A 14,836-nucleotide genomic window follows, 5' to 3' on the forward strand; every position below is an offset into this window, starting at 1 on the left:
ATAAACCCGTTGGTCTGGAAGAGCGTCGAATATATAGTGAGAAATGCAGGGAATAATTTTATCGTACAGCAGTAAAAATCATTTTGATGCGCGCCATGCGTCAATCGAAATGTTGAGAAAAGACAAAAATTATTTGCCAGACTCGATATTTTCCATTCTGTATACTATTTATCATTTCACCATATTCATAAGATAAAAAAATTAAAATAACGGTTTTTGTTTTAACGGCCTAATGATAAAGGATTAAGGGTTCGATTCGAACTCAAGGCCAGAACTGTAATTTTTTTTTAATGATAGTTATTGTTTTAATTTTTTATTTTTCTATAATTGAAAAATTTTATTTTATTTTTGGAAAAGTACTTAAGTAGAAAAATTTTCAGACAACCTGCCATATCTGCGCAGATAGATCCATTTCGAAGGGCACTAAGCCTTCATCATCAGTACACTTTAGGCACGCTGCGCTAACCATTTAGCTATAGAGAGGTGGCTTTTTTTACTGACAAATTGCTACTTCTATTCCTTCTTACCAACTATACATATTTAATCAGCGTTGCGCCATCTGTTGCAAATCACTGATAATGCTGGGTTTGCTTATTGTCAATTACTTTGTTTTATATTCTCATGTGCTCTCGGTATATTAGCAATTGTTTTTGTTTTATAGGCCTATTGATAAAGGATTTAAGGTTCGATTCGAGCTCAAGTCCAGAACAATAATTTTTTTTTCTATAATTGAAAAATTTTATTAAGTTTTTGGAATGCTAAAAAGAAAATATTTCAGACAACCTGCCATACCTCCGCAGATTACACAAATTGCAAGTTTTCTACAAATATAAAGCACCAATGGGTATCCCAAAATCCAAAAAATAAGTTTGAGCAAATCACCTGCAATAGCCGTAGCACAAGGGCCATGGCAAAAAAAATGTGATCATTTAAAAAAGGAACCAAGGAACTATTGTTGTGGCAATTTGAGAAGATATATAACATCTTATTAGCAAAAGAATAATATGAGAAATTTTTTGATCCCTTTTTTATAAAGTTTCTCTGGCATACACATACAAATAAGTGATAGATAAAGGAAGCATTTTTCATTAGGAAAACTTAAGTACTAGTTTTCATAAAGGTATAGTCAGCGATTCAAAATAATTTTTTTTTTTTTTAATTTTCGCATATATATTTTTTTTTAGTTTAATGGTATTCTTCTGTTATTTTTCCAAAGCTCACACATTTGGATAAAATAGAAAGGAAAACTTGGGCCGGTATCGTGATCGATATCAATTTTTCAAATCGTAATAGCTCGGAAATTGTAAATCGTATTAAGGGAATATGTGAAAAAGTAGCTACGATTGCTATGAATAGTTCGATCAGTTATCGTTTGAGTGAAATTGATTTTAGATACGTGATCGCATAACATGATACCGGCCGTGTGTTTTATTATTTTTATGAATTAATACAAAAATTTGACAAAATGTTCGCCGCTTTGATTAAATCCCAGGAAAAAATGTGGTCAATCGAATTTTTACTGTCATGAAGGCAGTCATATTTATTTCTCTGTCGTTATATTATGTTACGGTTTTGGCAAAGTTCTCTACCGCTATGTAACGGTATATATTGACACCGCTCCAGGCCTTAAGGTAAATACATGTTACATCGAGTTGTACTTATTTGTAAATATGTGAATATAAATGTTTATATTAAGAAAAATTTACCAACAAGCACACAAAATCATAACTGCAACATTTTCAAAACGAACACCGGTGCATAAACATAACAAGTGAAGATTATTAAAACGTTTTAAGAATCGAATTGGAAGGACAGTGTTACTTATAAGACTTCTCTATTTTTTATGTTCCTCTAGTTAAACGAAATCCATATATTGTACAATGTATGTACATACATATCTCTACAATCCATCTTGTATCATTATTTATGTCTTTTAGTCTTGTTCACCTCTATTACATAAGTGTCACGTTGAGAGATCAATTCACTGAAGTTGAGCGCGTAATAAAGCTTTCCAATAAATTTAATTACTTTTCGATAACCTTTCAATGAAAGTTTAATTCCATCCAATTAACTCAACAACTATTATAAACCGAAGGCAAGAAGTCGTCTGAAAAGGCAGCTAACATGCGACTTACCTGAAAAGATAAAAAAAAAAATTGGTTTTGAAAATGCAGTTTTTTAGCATAAAAGGTTATTTTAATTTTATGGCCAAAAGCGTTAAATTATTTCAAGTGTTCGCGAAACTACAGGGTGTAAAATTAGTGAAGCATTTTAATGTTAAGTTCATCTATAAGCGAAAAAAAAATCAATATCCGCTTTCCAAAACGAAATAAAACAAATACCTGTATTGAATTAGTGATTATTTTGTTTTTGTTATTGCTATTAGAGAAAAATTACAAAGTTTACACACGGCGATGATTACTAGGACTTGTTTCTGAATTTCACTTCTTCATCTTCTAGCTTCTCGGAAGCTGAGTATTGAACTCGAAATCTCCAACATTCATACTTTCTACCAGTCTAAAAGCAGATGCCTTTATCTACTCAGCCATACAAATGCCCTCCCGCTCGCTTTGCAAACTCGAAGTGTTTCCTTTTTGTTGCTATTCCTTTAAACACCATTAGGTACATACTAATTCTATACGTTTTTAACCTAATTGTGTGGATACGTGTAGGCGCGCTATCAAGAGCTTAGTAACATTGGATGTTGCAAATACGAGTTAAATACTCAGCTCCCGAGAAGCTGATGAAGAAGTGAAACATTTCCTAGTAAACATCGCCGTTTGTAAACTTTGCAATCTTTCTCTAATATCAATAACTAAAACAAATACCGTTTCATTAACCCTAGAAAGATGACGTTATTTTTTTACCCTAGAAAGATAAGGTACATCTGAGAGACGTGTTCAAGTTTAAGGACCTTAAAGGTGTAAAAAAAACTTGCATTTTTTTTTGTTCTTTTTTTTTATCATTTATTTGATATATATTCACATGTTTTGAATGTTTTTTAAAGAAAAATATTGTTTTTTAATATATTAAAAATTATGTTTGACTTGTCTTGGACTTTTCCATACAAAAATCATTTTTTTTCGAAGGACCTCAGTTTATAGCAAAAAAATTTAAATAAAATACAAATTTTTGTACTTCAATTGAATGAATTAACTGTCTTTAACTACACTTAAAAAAATCTTAGCTAAAACTACCATTTTAGGCAAAAATTGCATTCAAAATTAGACATGTCACACAGTCGCGTAAAAGATAAGGTATTTTTAAAAAACAATCGTATATATTTCATCAAAAAAAAGTTACTACTGAAAAACACCCCACTGACAAGCTGGTAATGGTAGCTGAGAAAATTGAGAATGAGAATGTTCTTTCTTTACGATTGTGGGAGACTTAGAGCAAAATTTAAATGACGTACGTCTCACAGACGTAAGTTATATCAATAAGGTTAAATATCAAAACGAACCCACATTTTGTTCGCTTAATTTTCCAAAAATTCGATAAACCCCCTTCAAAAGTCAAATAAGTGATCTGGGTAAAAGATTAATTGCAGTGGCAGAATTATGGAACTGTTTATTTTTGTGCCCAGCATTTATCGTTCACAAGGGTGTTATAACTTTGACCGAATAACGGTTGTGCGCAATGATATAAAGGATTGGTAGATACAGACGTTCTTATATAAATTTTATCAGCACCGAAATGGATTTTGACTGGGCCATGTCCATCCGTCCATCCCTTCAAAAAAATAGCTTGAGTACAAACGTAGATATATTTAGGAAATTCGTTCCACTAAATAATCTGAACCAAGACTACATTTGTATTGAGTATGGCCGAAATCGAAAGACAACCGCGAACTATTTTTCGATATCTAAAATCGCGAAAAAAGGAAAAAGTCCACAACTTTTCGATGGACTAGTTGGTTGACTTTATTATGAAAAAAAAAAAAAAAGTTTGATAAAATTTTAGAAAACGAGGGAGGCAGCGCTCACACTAAGAGAAGAAAATTTTAAAAGCTTTGCCATGGATCAAAATTCCTTGAATATTTGACAGGTAGGTATTTTTCATTTATTTCTACACTTAGTGTAAATTATCAAAATTGGCGAGTCCTCGCCTTTTTTTTATTAAACTCTCTAAAATATTAATAACGAAACAAATAAGTCGAAGAGCTAGGTAATAAAAAAGTGAAATACAGTAACATGTCGTAGTAACCATGGCCGTGTGCAAATTTTGTAATATTTTTCTAATATCAATAAAAAAAAAAAATTTATAAAACAATATGAGCCTGTCTCGTTAATTAAAAATATATAAATAATATTGATGTAGCATTGGTGTAATAGCGGCAACGTAAACATTGTTAAAAACGCACTGCTTAAAGACGAATACTACTTAGTTCTTTTGAACGCACCTGAAAATATTCCATACAATTTGGTTTGAAAACATATATTATACATATGAACCAAATTGTGTATAAAAGGAATAACAACAGAAAAGGAAATACTAAGACACAATTAACAAAGCATGCATCGTAATATATGTATATATGGCTGAGTGGATAGTCCAAAAATTCAGCTGATGAAGAATTTGAAATCAGAAACACGTCCCACAGTAATCATAGTTGTGTGCGGATTGTGTAATTTTTTTTTAATATCAATTACAAACCGAAAAAATAATTAAGTAATTTCCACGTTGTTTGATGCAAATATTTGTAATAGTAAAGGTTAAGGCGGCCACCGTGGTGTGATGGTAGCGTGCTCCGCCTACCACACCGTATGCCCTGGGTTCACACCCCGGGCAAAGCAACATCAGAATTTTAGAAATAAGGTTTTTCAATTAGAAGAAAATTTTTCTAGGCGGGGTCGCCCCTCGGCAGTGTTTGGCAAGCACTCCGGGTGTATTTCTGCCATGAAAAGCTCTCAGTGAAAACTCATCTGCCTTGCAGATGCCATCCGGAGTCGGCATAAAACATGTAGGTCCCGTCCGGCCGATTTGTAGGGAAAATCAATAGGAGCACGACGCAAACTGGAAGAGAAGCTCGGCCTTAGATCTCTTCGGAGGTTATCGCGCCTTACATTCTTTTTTTAAAGGTTATCTGTAGAAACGGACAAAATTGTATGGAAATGGTGCTCACTTTTCAAATTCTGTATATATGTATGTACGTGGAATTTAACTATTTACTACCAGTATTCATATAGAAGAGCAAAGTAGGTATAACTAAAAAAAATGTTTATTAATTTTAACTTACCTCTTAACTTTACTTTTAACGTTATATGTCGAACAAGCACTCAACTTTTCCGAAATTTTTTTACCAATATTGTTTTAAGGACAGTGGCGTTTTTGTATCCTCTAATGGAAGATGTCACTTGTAGCTATATTAGTAGTATATTCTACAATTAATATCGTTTAAAGTTCATTTTATTCGCCGCTAATTGTATATCTAATATAAATGTGAGTCCGTACAGCTGGGTATATTATGTTCAGCTTGGCCCTAACTTGAAATCCTTTGCTCGTTCATACTTGTATCGATTTTTGTCATCCATTTAGTTTACGAATGGCTTGAGAGCCAGCTATGGAAGTTTTTCCTTTAATATTTTTTAACTGCAAACCAATAAATCTACCACGGCATATTCAAACACATTCAGCTATTTTTATTTACGTACACTGTTGCTAACGTCCAATGGCGCATCTGTCAATTGTCAGCTGGGCAGTGGTATTAAGTCATTCCTCAAAAGCCATCCTCTTTTAAATTTTACATATTTGCGAATATCTATATATTAGGGCGAGTCGATTTAAAAATCGCTCATTGCTCTGTGAAAATCGTATTCTAGGGATCAAAATAAGAAACTTTGCCGAAGGAACCATACCTCTAAGACGAATTCTGATGTCCCCCCCCTTTGGGTAGAACTTTTGGGTAGGGGCAATTTCAATTCTACCTGCTGTGTCTTGTGGTGGCTTAAAAAAAACAACACAAGCAATTTTATGTTATGCAATTGTGTACAGTGATACCTTCATTTTTTAAAACGGTTGAATAAAAAACCCACACAACTATGTTTACGACATGCAAATGAATCACAGTGATGCCTTGCTTTTAAAAGGGGGTTGTAAAAACGCTAATTTCTAATAATTTTTTTTTAATTTCTTTTCTATTTCTAAGTTAAATTCATTTTTTCATTTACATATGTTCTGACTAAATAAATTTCTAAAGATTAAGATAAACTCCAAAAAGAAAAAGCATAGGAATTTCAAAGTGGGATTTTTCAAAATTGCCCCTACGACCCAAAGGGGGGACATCAGAATTCGTTTCAGAAGTATGGTTCCTTCGGCAAAGTTTCTTATTTTGATCCCTACGATATGATTTTCACAGAGCAATGGGCGATTTTTTGCCTCCCCACAAATCGACCCGGCCTAATATATATGTATTTATTTTGATGCCAAACCAAAGTAAGCAAACTTTTGCAACCGTAGGAGGAATAGGGGTGTGATTTGACTTAGATTTCTTGACTAGCAGCAAATTATCGTTTCTATAACCTTTCGTGAAAATGAAATGGTATATTAAGTTTGTCACCAATCTAAAAATTGTAATTCCTTAAGAAGAAGATATAGACCCACCAATAAGTATACCGAATTTATCAGGATGAAGAGCTGACTTGATTTAGGCATGTCCGTCTGTCTGTCTGTCGGTCTATCAGTTTGAATGCAAACTGGTCCCTGCATTTTTTAAATATCGTGAAAAATTTGGTGAGCGATTATATTTGTCAATAAGAAATTTTTCGGAACCGGGCTGATCGGACCACATATATCCGCCATGCAACCGATTTTTCAGAAAAAGAGGATTTTTGTCATATCTTCCTCAATTTATCAGATTGAAGCTTCAAATTTCACCAAATGCTTTCATATATAGCACATATTGTTGTCTCAGATAATCGATTAGGTCGGTCGTATATACAGCATATGTCCTCCGGAACTGATTGGTGAGATCAAAAACTTTTCGTAATTTCTTCCCCTTTTTATCAGCTAGAGGTTTCATATTTCACCTAATGTTTACGTATAGGTAGAGATGTGATTTTACCGAGTATTTAGCATTTTTATGGGTAAATACCAGGAATATACCCGGAATATTCCTTTTTGTATCTTTTTTTGGATATTTAAAAATCATTTGAATCGAGTCTGCTGAGCATTACAATTCAGCAATTAAATTTATACGTCGTTTGAAAATAAAAAAAAATTGTTTTCGTTTTAAACAAACAACCCAGCAAGCATTCGGATTCAACAATTAGTCCAAAAGGCATCCGAATTTTGGATCCCGTGCACTCATTATGAACTCATTTTTGAGCCTGAAGTGCAGCTCATATTTTGCCTCTTATACTGGTATCATCCCGATATCATATATGGACCTTATTGATCTAATATATTGCTAATTTTGAGTCCTATAGTGACACTATTTCAGGGCTTTTAGGAAGAACTTTTGTTAAATTGTGTAATAAAGCTCCCATAAAGATAAGATAGAAATACAATTAGTATTAATTGAATTAAATTTTAATATTTTTCGTTTGTTCATAATTTCATCAAATTTGAGTCATAACAGACTCATAGTTGATAACATATCTGAGGCTGATATTTTTCACATTTTTCGGACACATATTGAACTCCAGAATCCTGAATGCTTCGAGAATCTTTATAAGGTATACATATTTTTTTTTTTTTTTTTTTTTTTTTTTTTTTTTTTGTGTATTCTTTTATTTGCAATCTATCTTTACGACAATAAGCAAATGGTCTAATTTTGTAATTTTAACCTAGGTCTTAACAGAAATGGTTTAGTATCCACTGAAACTAACCATTATACACCATTTTTACTTTAGGATCTCTTATACTATTCATTTGGTAAATCTAATACATGGACTCGTTTTAGTCTTCGTGTACTTTGACTATTATCTAGGAGATTTATGGCTAAATTATTACAATGGTAGTCGAGTCGATTAACATACTTTTTGCTATATTTTAATATTTCTTCTTTAACATAAGGTATATTGAGGTCTTTATGTATTTCCTCATTTTTCACAAACCAAGGAGAACCTGTTATGAGTCTTAAAGTTTTCGACTGATAACGTTGAACTATTTCCACGTTTGAGTGACTTGCCGTTCCCCAGAGTTGTAACGCATAAGTCGAAACCGGTTGAAGGATTGCTTTATAGATTCTTACTTTATTTTCCAGGCTTAGCTGCGATTTTTTTCCAAGAAGCCAATACATCTTTTTTGTTTTTTGGTTCAGTTGCTTCACTTTGGCATTTATATGCGGTCTCCAGGTCAACCTCCTGTCAAGATGTACGCCAAGATATTTCACTGTCGTATTTTGTGGTATTTGAGTCCCACAAAGATTAACAGGAGGACAGTCTTCTCTTCTAAGAGTGAAAGTTACATGCGTAGATTTTTGGGGGTTAACTCTAATTTTCCATTTGTGCAGCCATTTCTCTACTTCATTAAGCTCTTTCTGTATACTCAGTGACGCGTCATTTGGTGTCAGTGATGTTGCAATTATAGCTGTATCGTCAGCATACGTGGCAATGCTTACATCTGCCAACACGGGCAAATCGGCAGTGAATATTGTATACAATACCGGACCCAGCACGCTGCCCTGCGGCACACCAGCATTTATGGAGTATATATTAGATGTTACGCCTTGATTTACAACATAGAATTGCCGGTTGGTTAAATATGATTTTAGTAACAAATAGTACGGAGCCGGTAGTATTTTCTTTATTTTGTATAGAATTCCCTGATGCCAGACGCGATCAAAAGCCTGTTGTATGTCAAGGAAAACTGCTGTACAGTACTTTTTGCTTTCCAGTGCCTCTGTAATATCGTTGATAACTCGGTGGCATTGCTCTACTGTTCCATGACCCCTTCTAAACCCAAACTGGTGTTCCGGTATTATATTATTCTTGTCCAGTACTGGTAACATTCTTCTCAAAAGTATTCTTTCAAATACTTTGGAGAATGTTACCAGCAAACTTATCGGTCGGTATGAAGACGTGATGTTTTCAGGTTTATTGGGCTTCTGTATCATGATAACTTCTGCACATTTCCACTGCGTTGGATAATGGTCAAGTCTTAGAATTGCGTTGTATATACGCGTTAATAGTTGAATACACTTTTGGGGCAGGGCCTTTAAAGTTTTTCCATCTATTTTGTCGTATCCTGGTGATTTTTTGCTATTAATGTTTTTAATCTCTAGTTCTACTTCTATTGTGCTAATACGGCTTATAGGAAGACTCATTTGGCATGGCGCATCTAAGAAATTTGAAATTTCTTCGTCTATTCTATCACCATTGGGATTGGGTTGGAACACTGTATAGAGGTGTTGTGCAAATGCCTCCACTTTGTCTTCATTTGACCGGCACCAAACTCCATTGTTGTCTTTAATGGCAACATTTCTTCTAGTAGGACGCTTTAGATATCGCGTAGCTCTCCAAAGGGAGTATTCAAAATCATGTGTAAAGGGATCGAGATTTTTTAGGAAATCAGCTGTTGATTCATTTCTTAATTCGGCCAGTCGTTGCTTAAGCTCGTTTCTAGCCTTGTTTAGCGTTGTTTTGTCCTCAGGACTTTGGCTTGTTTGCCATTTTTTCCTCAAACCTCGTTTATGTTTTATAAGTCGTCTAATTTCTGCTGATATAAACTCGCTACTTCTTGTCATTTCTTTTGGTGGTGGCGTAAAGTACATTCCGGCTTCATGTATCTTGTTGGTCAAAGTTTCTACCACAAGGTCTATTTCAGTGCCAGTTTTTAGGGACACATTTATATCAATATTATTTTCAAGCCAGTTTTTGAACGCAGTAATATCAGTCTTCGATGTAATAACCTTGTAAGGGAAATTAAATTTTATGGACACGGAGTTGTAGGTTACAATAATTGGCGAGTGATCCGAACTGAGGTCAAAGCTTTCAGCTATACTTAATTGGTGCTGGGGTATACCTGAGTATACAATGAAATCTAGTAGGTCAGGAATCTTCCTAGGATCAGAAGGCCAGTAGGTTGGTTTTCCTGTAGATAGCGTGGAGAGATTATTATCAGTTATGCACTTATAAAGTTGTCTGCCTTTTGGATTAATTAGTCTTGACCCCCACCAGGGATGTTTGGCATTGTAATCACCACCAGCAATAAATCTTGTCCCGAGTTTCTGAAAAAAGTCCCAGTATTCTTTGCAATTTATAGAGAATCTTGGTGGAAAATACACGGCTGATAAACTTAAGTCAAAGTGTAAGCACTTCACTTGGATGCAAGCAGCTTGTATAGCGTTGCTACTCACGCTATGCATAACCCTGTAATTAATGCTGCTTTTTATGATTATTGCTGATCCTCCATGAGCTTTGTTATCTGGGTGATTTGCATAAATCAGGTCATATCCGTGTATTTTAAGAAAAGATCTATTAGTAAAGTGTGTTTCAGATATTAATATAATATCAATATTGTTTGATTTCAAAAAAGCTTTTATTTCATCTTTGTGGTTAGAAAGACCATTGGCATTCCAAATTGCAATACGTAAATCTATTTGCATAATTGGTTAATTAAAAGAGTTATCATATTTAAGAGATTGTTTGTTAATTCAAATTGCTTGGCAAGTAAGGTTTCTATTCTTTCAAATGGATTGTCGTCCTTGGATCCATGGTTGCCTTGAAGCGCTTGTGCGTATGTGGGCTGGCTCTCATGCTGGTTTGTGTTTTGAAACTTTGTTGGTTCGAAAGGATTTGTATTTTTTTTGCTGTGTATTTTACGTAACGGGCTATCTTTACGTACTACCAATTCTTGATACACCCTGCAACCTTTATAACTAGCAGCATGACTTTCAAAACAATTAGCACACTTTGCAGGTAACTCTTTACTTTTAGGGCAGTCATTTGTAGGATGGTCTAAGGAGCATTTCACACATTTGTAGTTTTTTGTGCAATAGGACTTGGTGTGCCCAAATTCCTGGCATCGAAAGCATTGCACTATGTCATTCACTTTTCTTGGCTGTTCCACCTTGACAACAGCATTGCCAATATGTTTGATTCGATATATATCAGAGTTTTCGTTGTTTGGCTCAAGATCAATGAAGAACATATTTAAAGGCTCCTTGGTGATACGACTCTTAATTATATTAACGCTTCTCACCTGGTAACCTAGATTTTCAATTTCTTGCTTGATGAATTCAGTTGGAGTAGAGTAGTGCAAAGTTTTAACAACAACTCTAAATGCCCTGTCTTGCTTTAACTGGTAAGTGTGAAATTTAATGCTATCTTTTCTTAAGCAATCTACTAATTGTCTATAGGCATTCACAGACTTAACTAGAACCCTTACGTGTCCATCTCTTTGAGATTTATAACTGAAACTGTCTTTCTGGATACACTTACAAATATATGACATCATGCCACTAATATTATTGACATCAGAAAGAAATATTGGCGGCGGCTTAACAATGATTTCACCTTCAATGTTATTGTTCATATTAGCATCATCATTAATTTCCTCACTAGAAGCTTCCATTGCAGCTGCATTTTTATGATTTTCGTTGTCAGGATTGTGGTCATCTCTTAGCAGGTCAAAGCGGTTGGCACTACTAGATGTTCCAGGTGTATCGAGAAATGCTGGTCTTTTCCAATTTAGAGGTGAACTTCCATGTGGTCGTTTTTTACCCATTGGTACGCTTTGCCATTGTATGTCTGGATAATCGTTGTTTTCGTCAAGCATTCTTGTTTTTTTTTTTTTAGCACCAAACGGTGCCTTTGTTGTTGGCTACTTCAATGGTCAATTGTTTTTTGGAAAGAAAAAACAAAATTATACAAAGAAAAATGCATGCAAACACAATGGGAATGCAAACAATGAGAACAAAAATGCGAGTTAACGGTGCTGTTGTTATTTATTTGCACAGGTGCAGAGAAACACTTCTGATCGTTCACGCAGTCAAATCGCGACTGAGGTATACATATTTAAGCAAGCAAAGCTACCCCTCAAACATGCTTATGGCGCTCATATATTAAGAATTTAAAATGAGTCCAAAATAATTGGGAAATGTGGGAATCAGTAAAGTGATCATTTATCAAATATTTCTATTTGTCAAAGCGAGTTTGGAACAAGTATTGATATTTTGTCAGGATAAATTTTTAATTTTTTTTATCACATTTGTATATTACTTTTACCCTTGCTATTCCTTTGTGTATTGGCATCGACGTGGACGCCCCATTACCGTCATCTATATTTGAAAAATGTAAGTATTTTGAACATATGTTAATGTGACGGCAAAATTCCCGCACTTTGTCCTGTTGTATCGAACCCTACATGCCTCAAATAAGCGCGAAAAATGCTTAGTAAATAGGAAAAATGGATGTCATTTAATAAGAGTTATTTTGAGTAATATTTGTTGGCTAAAAAAGTGCCAGTAGAGGCTAAATATAAGCTGTTTAAAAGCCTTTTAATATTAATATCGGACTCTCATTCAGATTTAGGCTCAAATGATATATGTCAATAGGCTCATACGGGACGATCGTTGCAAGAAGGAAACTACATTCATTCCGGCCTCTCAAATGAGCTCATATCGATAGTAAACGCTCTAATTTTTTTTTTCCTGACTTTTTAGTGTTTTAAAATGTTTGCTGGATAAAGATTTTTGAAAAACTCTGGATTACAGATTAAAAGTAACTCGATAGCGCAATGGATAACCACCCACACCTATATAGGACAACTCGAGTAGATTTGTAATTGAACTTGTGTTTGTTTGCCATATTTTGTAAAAGATTATTACACTCAGTTGAGCTGAGCTCACAGAGTATATTAACTTTGATTGGATAACGGTTGGTTGTACAGGTATAAAGGAATCGAGATAATATAAACTTCCATATATCAAAATCATCAGTATCGAAAAAAAAATTGATTGAGCCATGTCCGTCCGTCCGTCCGTCCGCCCGTCCGTTAACACGATAACTTGAGTAAATTTTGAGGTATCTTGATGAAATTTGCTATGTAGGTTTCTGGGCGCTCATCTCAGATCGCTATTTAAAATGAACGATATTGGACTATAACCACGCCCACTTTTTCGATATCGAAAATTTCGAAAAACACAAAAAGTGCGATAATTAATTACCAGACGGATAAAGCGATACAATTTGGTAGGTGAGTTGAACTTATGGCGCAGAATAGAAAATTAGTAAAATTTTGGACAATGGGGGTGGCACCGCCCACTTTTAAAAGAAGGTAATTTAAAAGTTTTGCAAGCTGTAATTTGGCAGTCGTTGAAGATATCATGATGAAATTTGGCAGGATCGTTACTCCTATTACTATATGTGAGCTTAATAAAAGTTAGCAAAATCGGAGAACGACCACGCCCAATTAAAAAAAAAAAAAATCTTTGTTAAATTTTAACAAAAAATTTAAAATCTTTACAGTATATAAGTAAATTATGTCAACATTCCACTCCAGTAATAATATGGTAAAATAAAATACAAAAATAAAAGAAAATTTCAAAATAGGCGTGGCTCCGCCCTTTTTCATTTAACTTCTCTAGGATACTTTTAATGCCACAAGTCGAACAAAAATATACCAAACCTTGTGAAATTTGGTAGGGGCTCAGATTCTAGGGCGATAACTGTTTTCTGTGAAAAAGGGCGAAATCGGTTGAAGCCACGCCTAGTTTTTATACACAGTCGACCGTCTGTCCTTCCGCTCGGCCGTTAACACGATAACTTGAGCAAAAATCGGTATATCTTTACTAAACTCAGTTCACGTACTTACATGAACTCACTTTTTATTGGTGTAAAAAATGGCCGACATCCGACTATGACACTGTTTTGACTTTTTCGATATCGAAAGTTACGAAAAATGAAAAAATACCATAATTCTATACCAAATACGAAAAAAGGGATGAAACATGGTAATTGGATTGGTTTATTGACGCAAAATATAACTTAAAAAAAAAAACTTTCCAAAAGGGTGTTCCAACTACCATATTAAGTAGATATTAAGTAGAAGAAAATGAAAAAGTTCTGCAGGGCGAAAGCAAAAGGCATTGGAATCTTGGCAGGAATGCTGTTCGTGGTATTACATATATAAATATATAAGCCGTACCCCACAGATGATATTCTGGGTCACCCTGGTCCACATTTTGGTCAATATCTCGAAAACGCCTTCACATATATAACTACCACCACTCCCTTTTAAAATACTCATTAACACCTTTCATTTGATACCCATATCGTACAAACAATTTCTAGGGTCAGCCCTGGTCCACCTTTATGGCGATATCCCTAAATGGCGTCCATTCATAGAACTATGGCCTACTCCCTCTTAAAATACTCTTTAATATCTTGCATTTGATACACATGTCATACAAACACATTCCAGGGTTACCCTAGGTTCATTTTCCTACATGGTGATTTTCCCTTATTTTGTCTCCATAGCTCTCAGCTGAGTATGTAATGTTCGGTTACACCCGAACTTAGCCTTCCTTACTTCTTTTTACCCTTCTTTGGAGTATATATTTGGATATTTACCCATTTTTACCATATATAACCAATTTACCGGGTGTTTACCATTTGGTTACTTTTCCGTTTCCCATCTCTACGTATAGAATACTCATTGTTGTCTTGCAAAAAACAACCGATTGTTCAGATAAGGAGCCTCTCGAGAAGCTTCAAATTTTACCACAGTCCTGTCCTTATTTGTTAGGATACGATATATCAATTTCATTCGCGACTTAACCAATTTTGTGGAAACTTATTTAAAATGTATAGACTGCTTTCACTTTCATTGAATGAATCTAGATATTATAGGTATTATAATGTATTTTAGTCCTATTATAGGATTCAAGTCT

The 14,836-nt window shown here is 34.3% G+C and overlaps 1 protein-coding gene across 1 annotated transcript; it reads right to left on the reverse strand.

The window, feature by feature from the left end:
• Positions 1 to 1,597: 1,597 nt before the first annotated feature.
• LOC137233672 (uncharacterized) lies at positions 1,598 to 11,919 on the reverse strand. Its single transcript, XM_067756906.1, has 2 exons — positions 11,385 to 11,919; positions 1,598 to 2,135 (listed from the first exon to the last, which is right to left on the reverse strand). The coding sequence occupies exons 1-2, from the start codon at positions 11,719 to 11,721 to the stop codon at positions 2,083 to 2,085; spliced, it is 390 nt and encodes a 129-aa protein (XP_067613007.1). The 5' UTR covers positions 11,722 to 11,919; the 3' UTR covers positions 1,598 to 2,082.
• Positions 11,920 to 14,836: the final 2,917 nt, after the last annotated feature.

This window comes from Eurosta solidaginis, chromosome 5, assembly GCF_040869045.1.
Source record: "Eurosta solidaginis isolate ZX-2024a chromosome 5, ASM4086904v1, whole genome shotgun sequence".
NCBI lineage: Eukaryota > Metazoa > Arthropoda > Insecta > Diptera > Tephritidae > Eurosta > Eurosta solidaginis.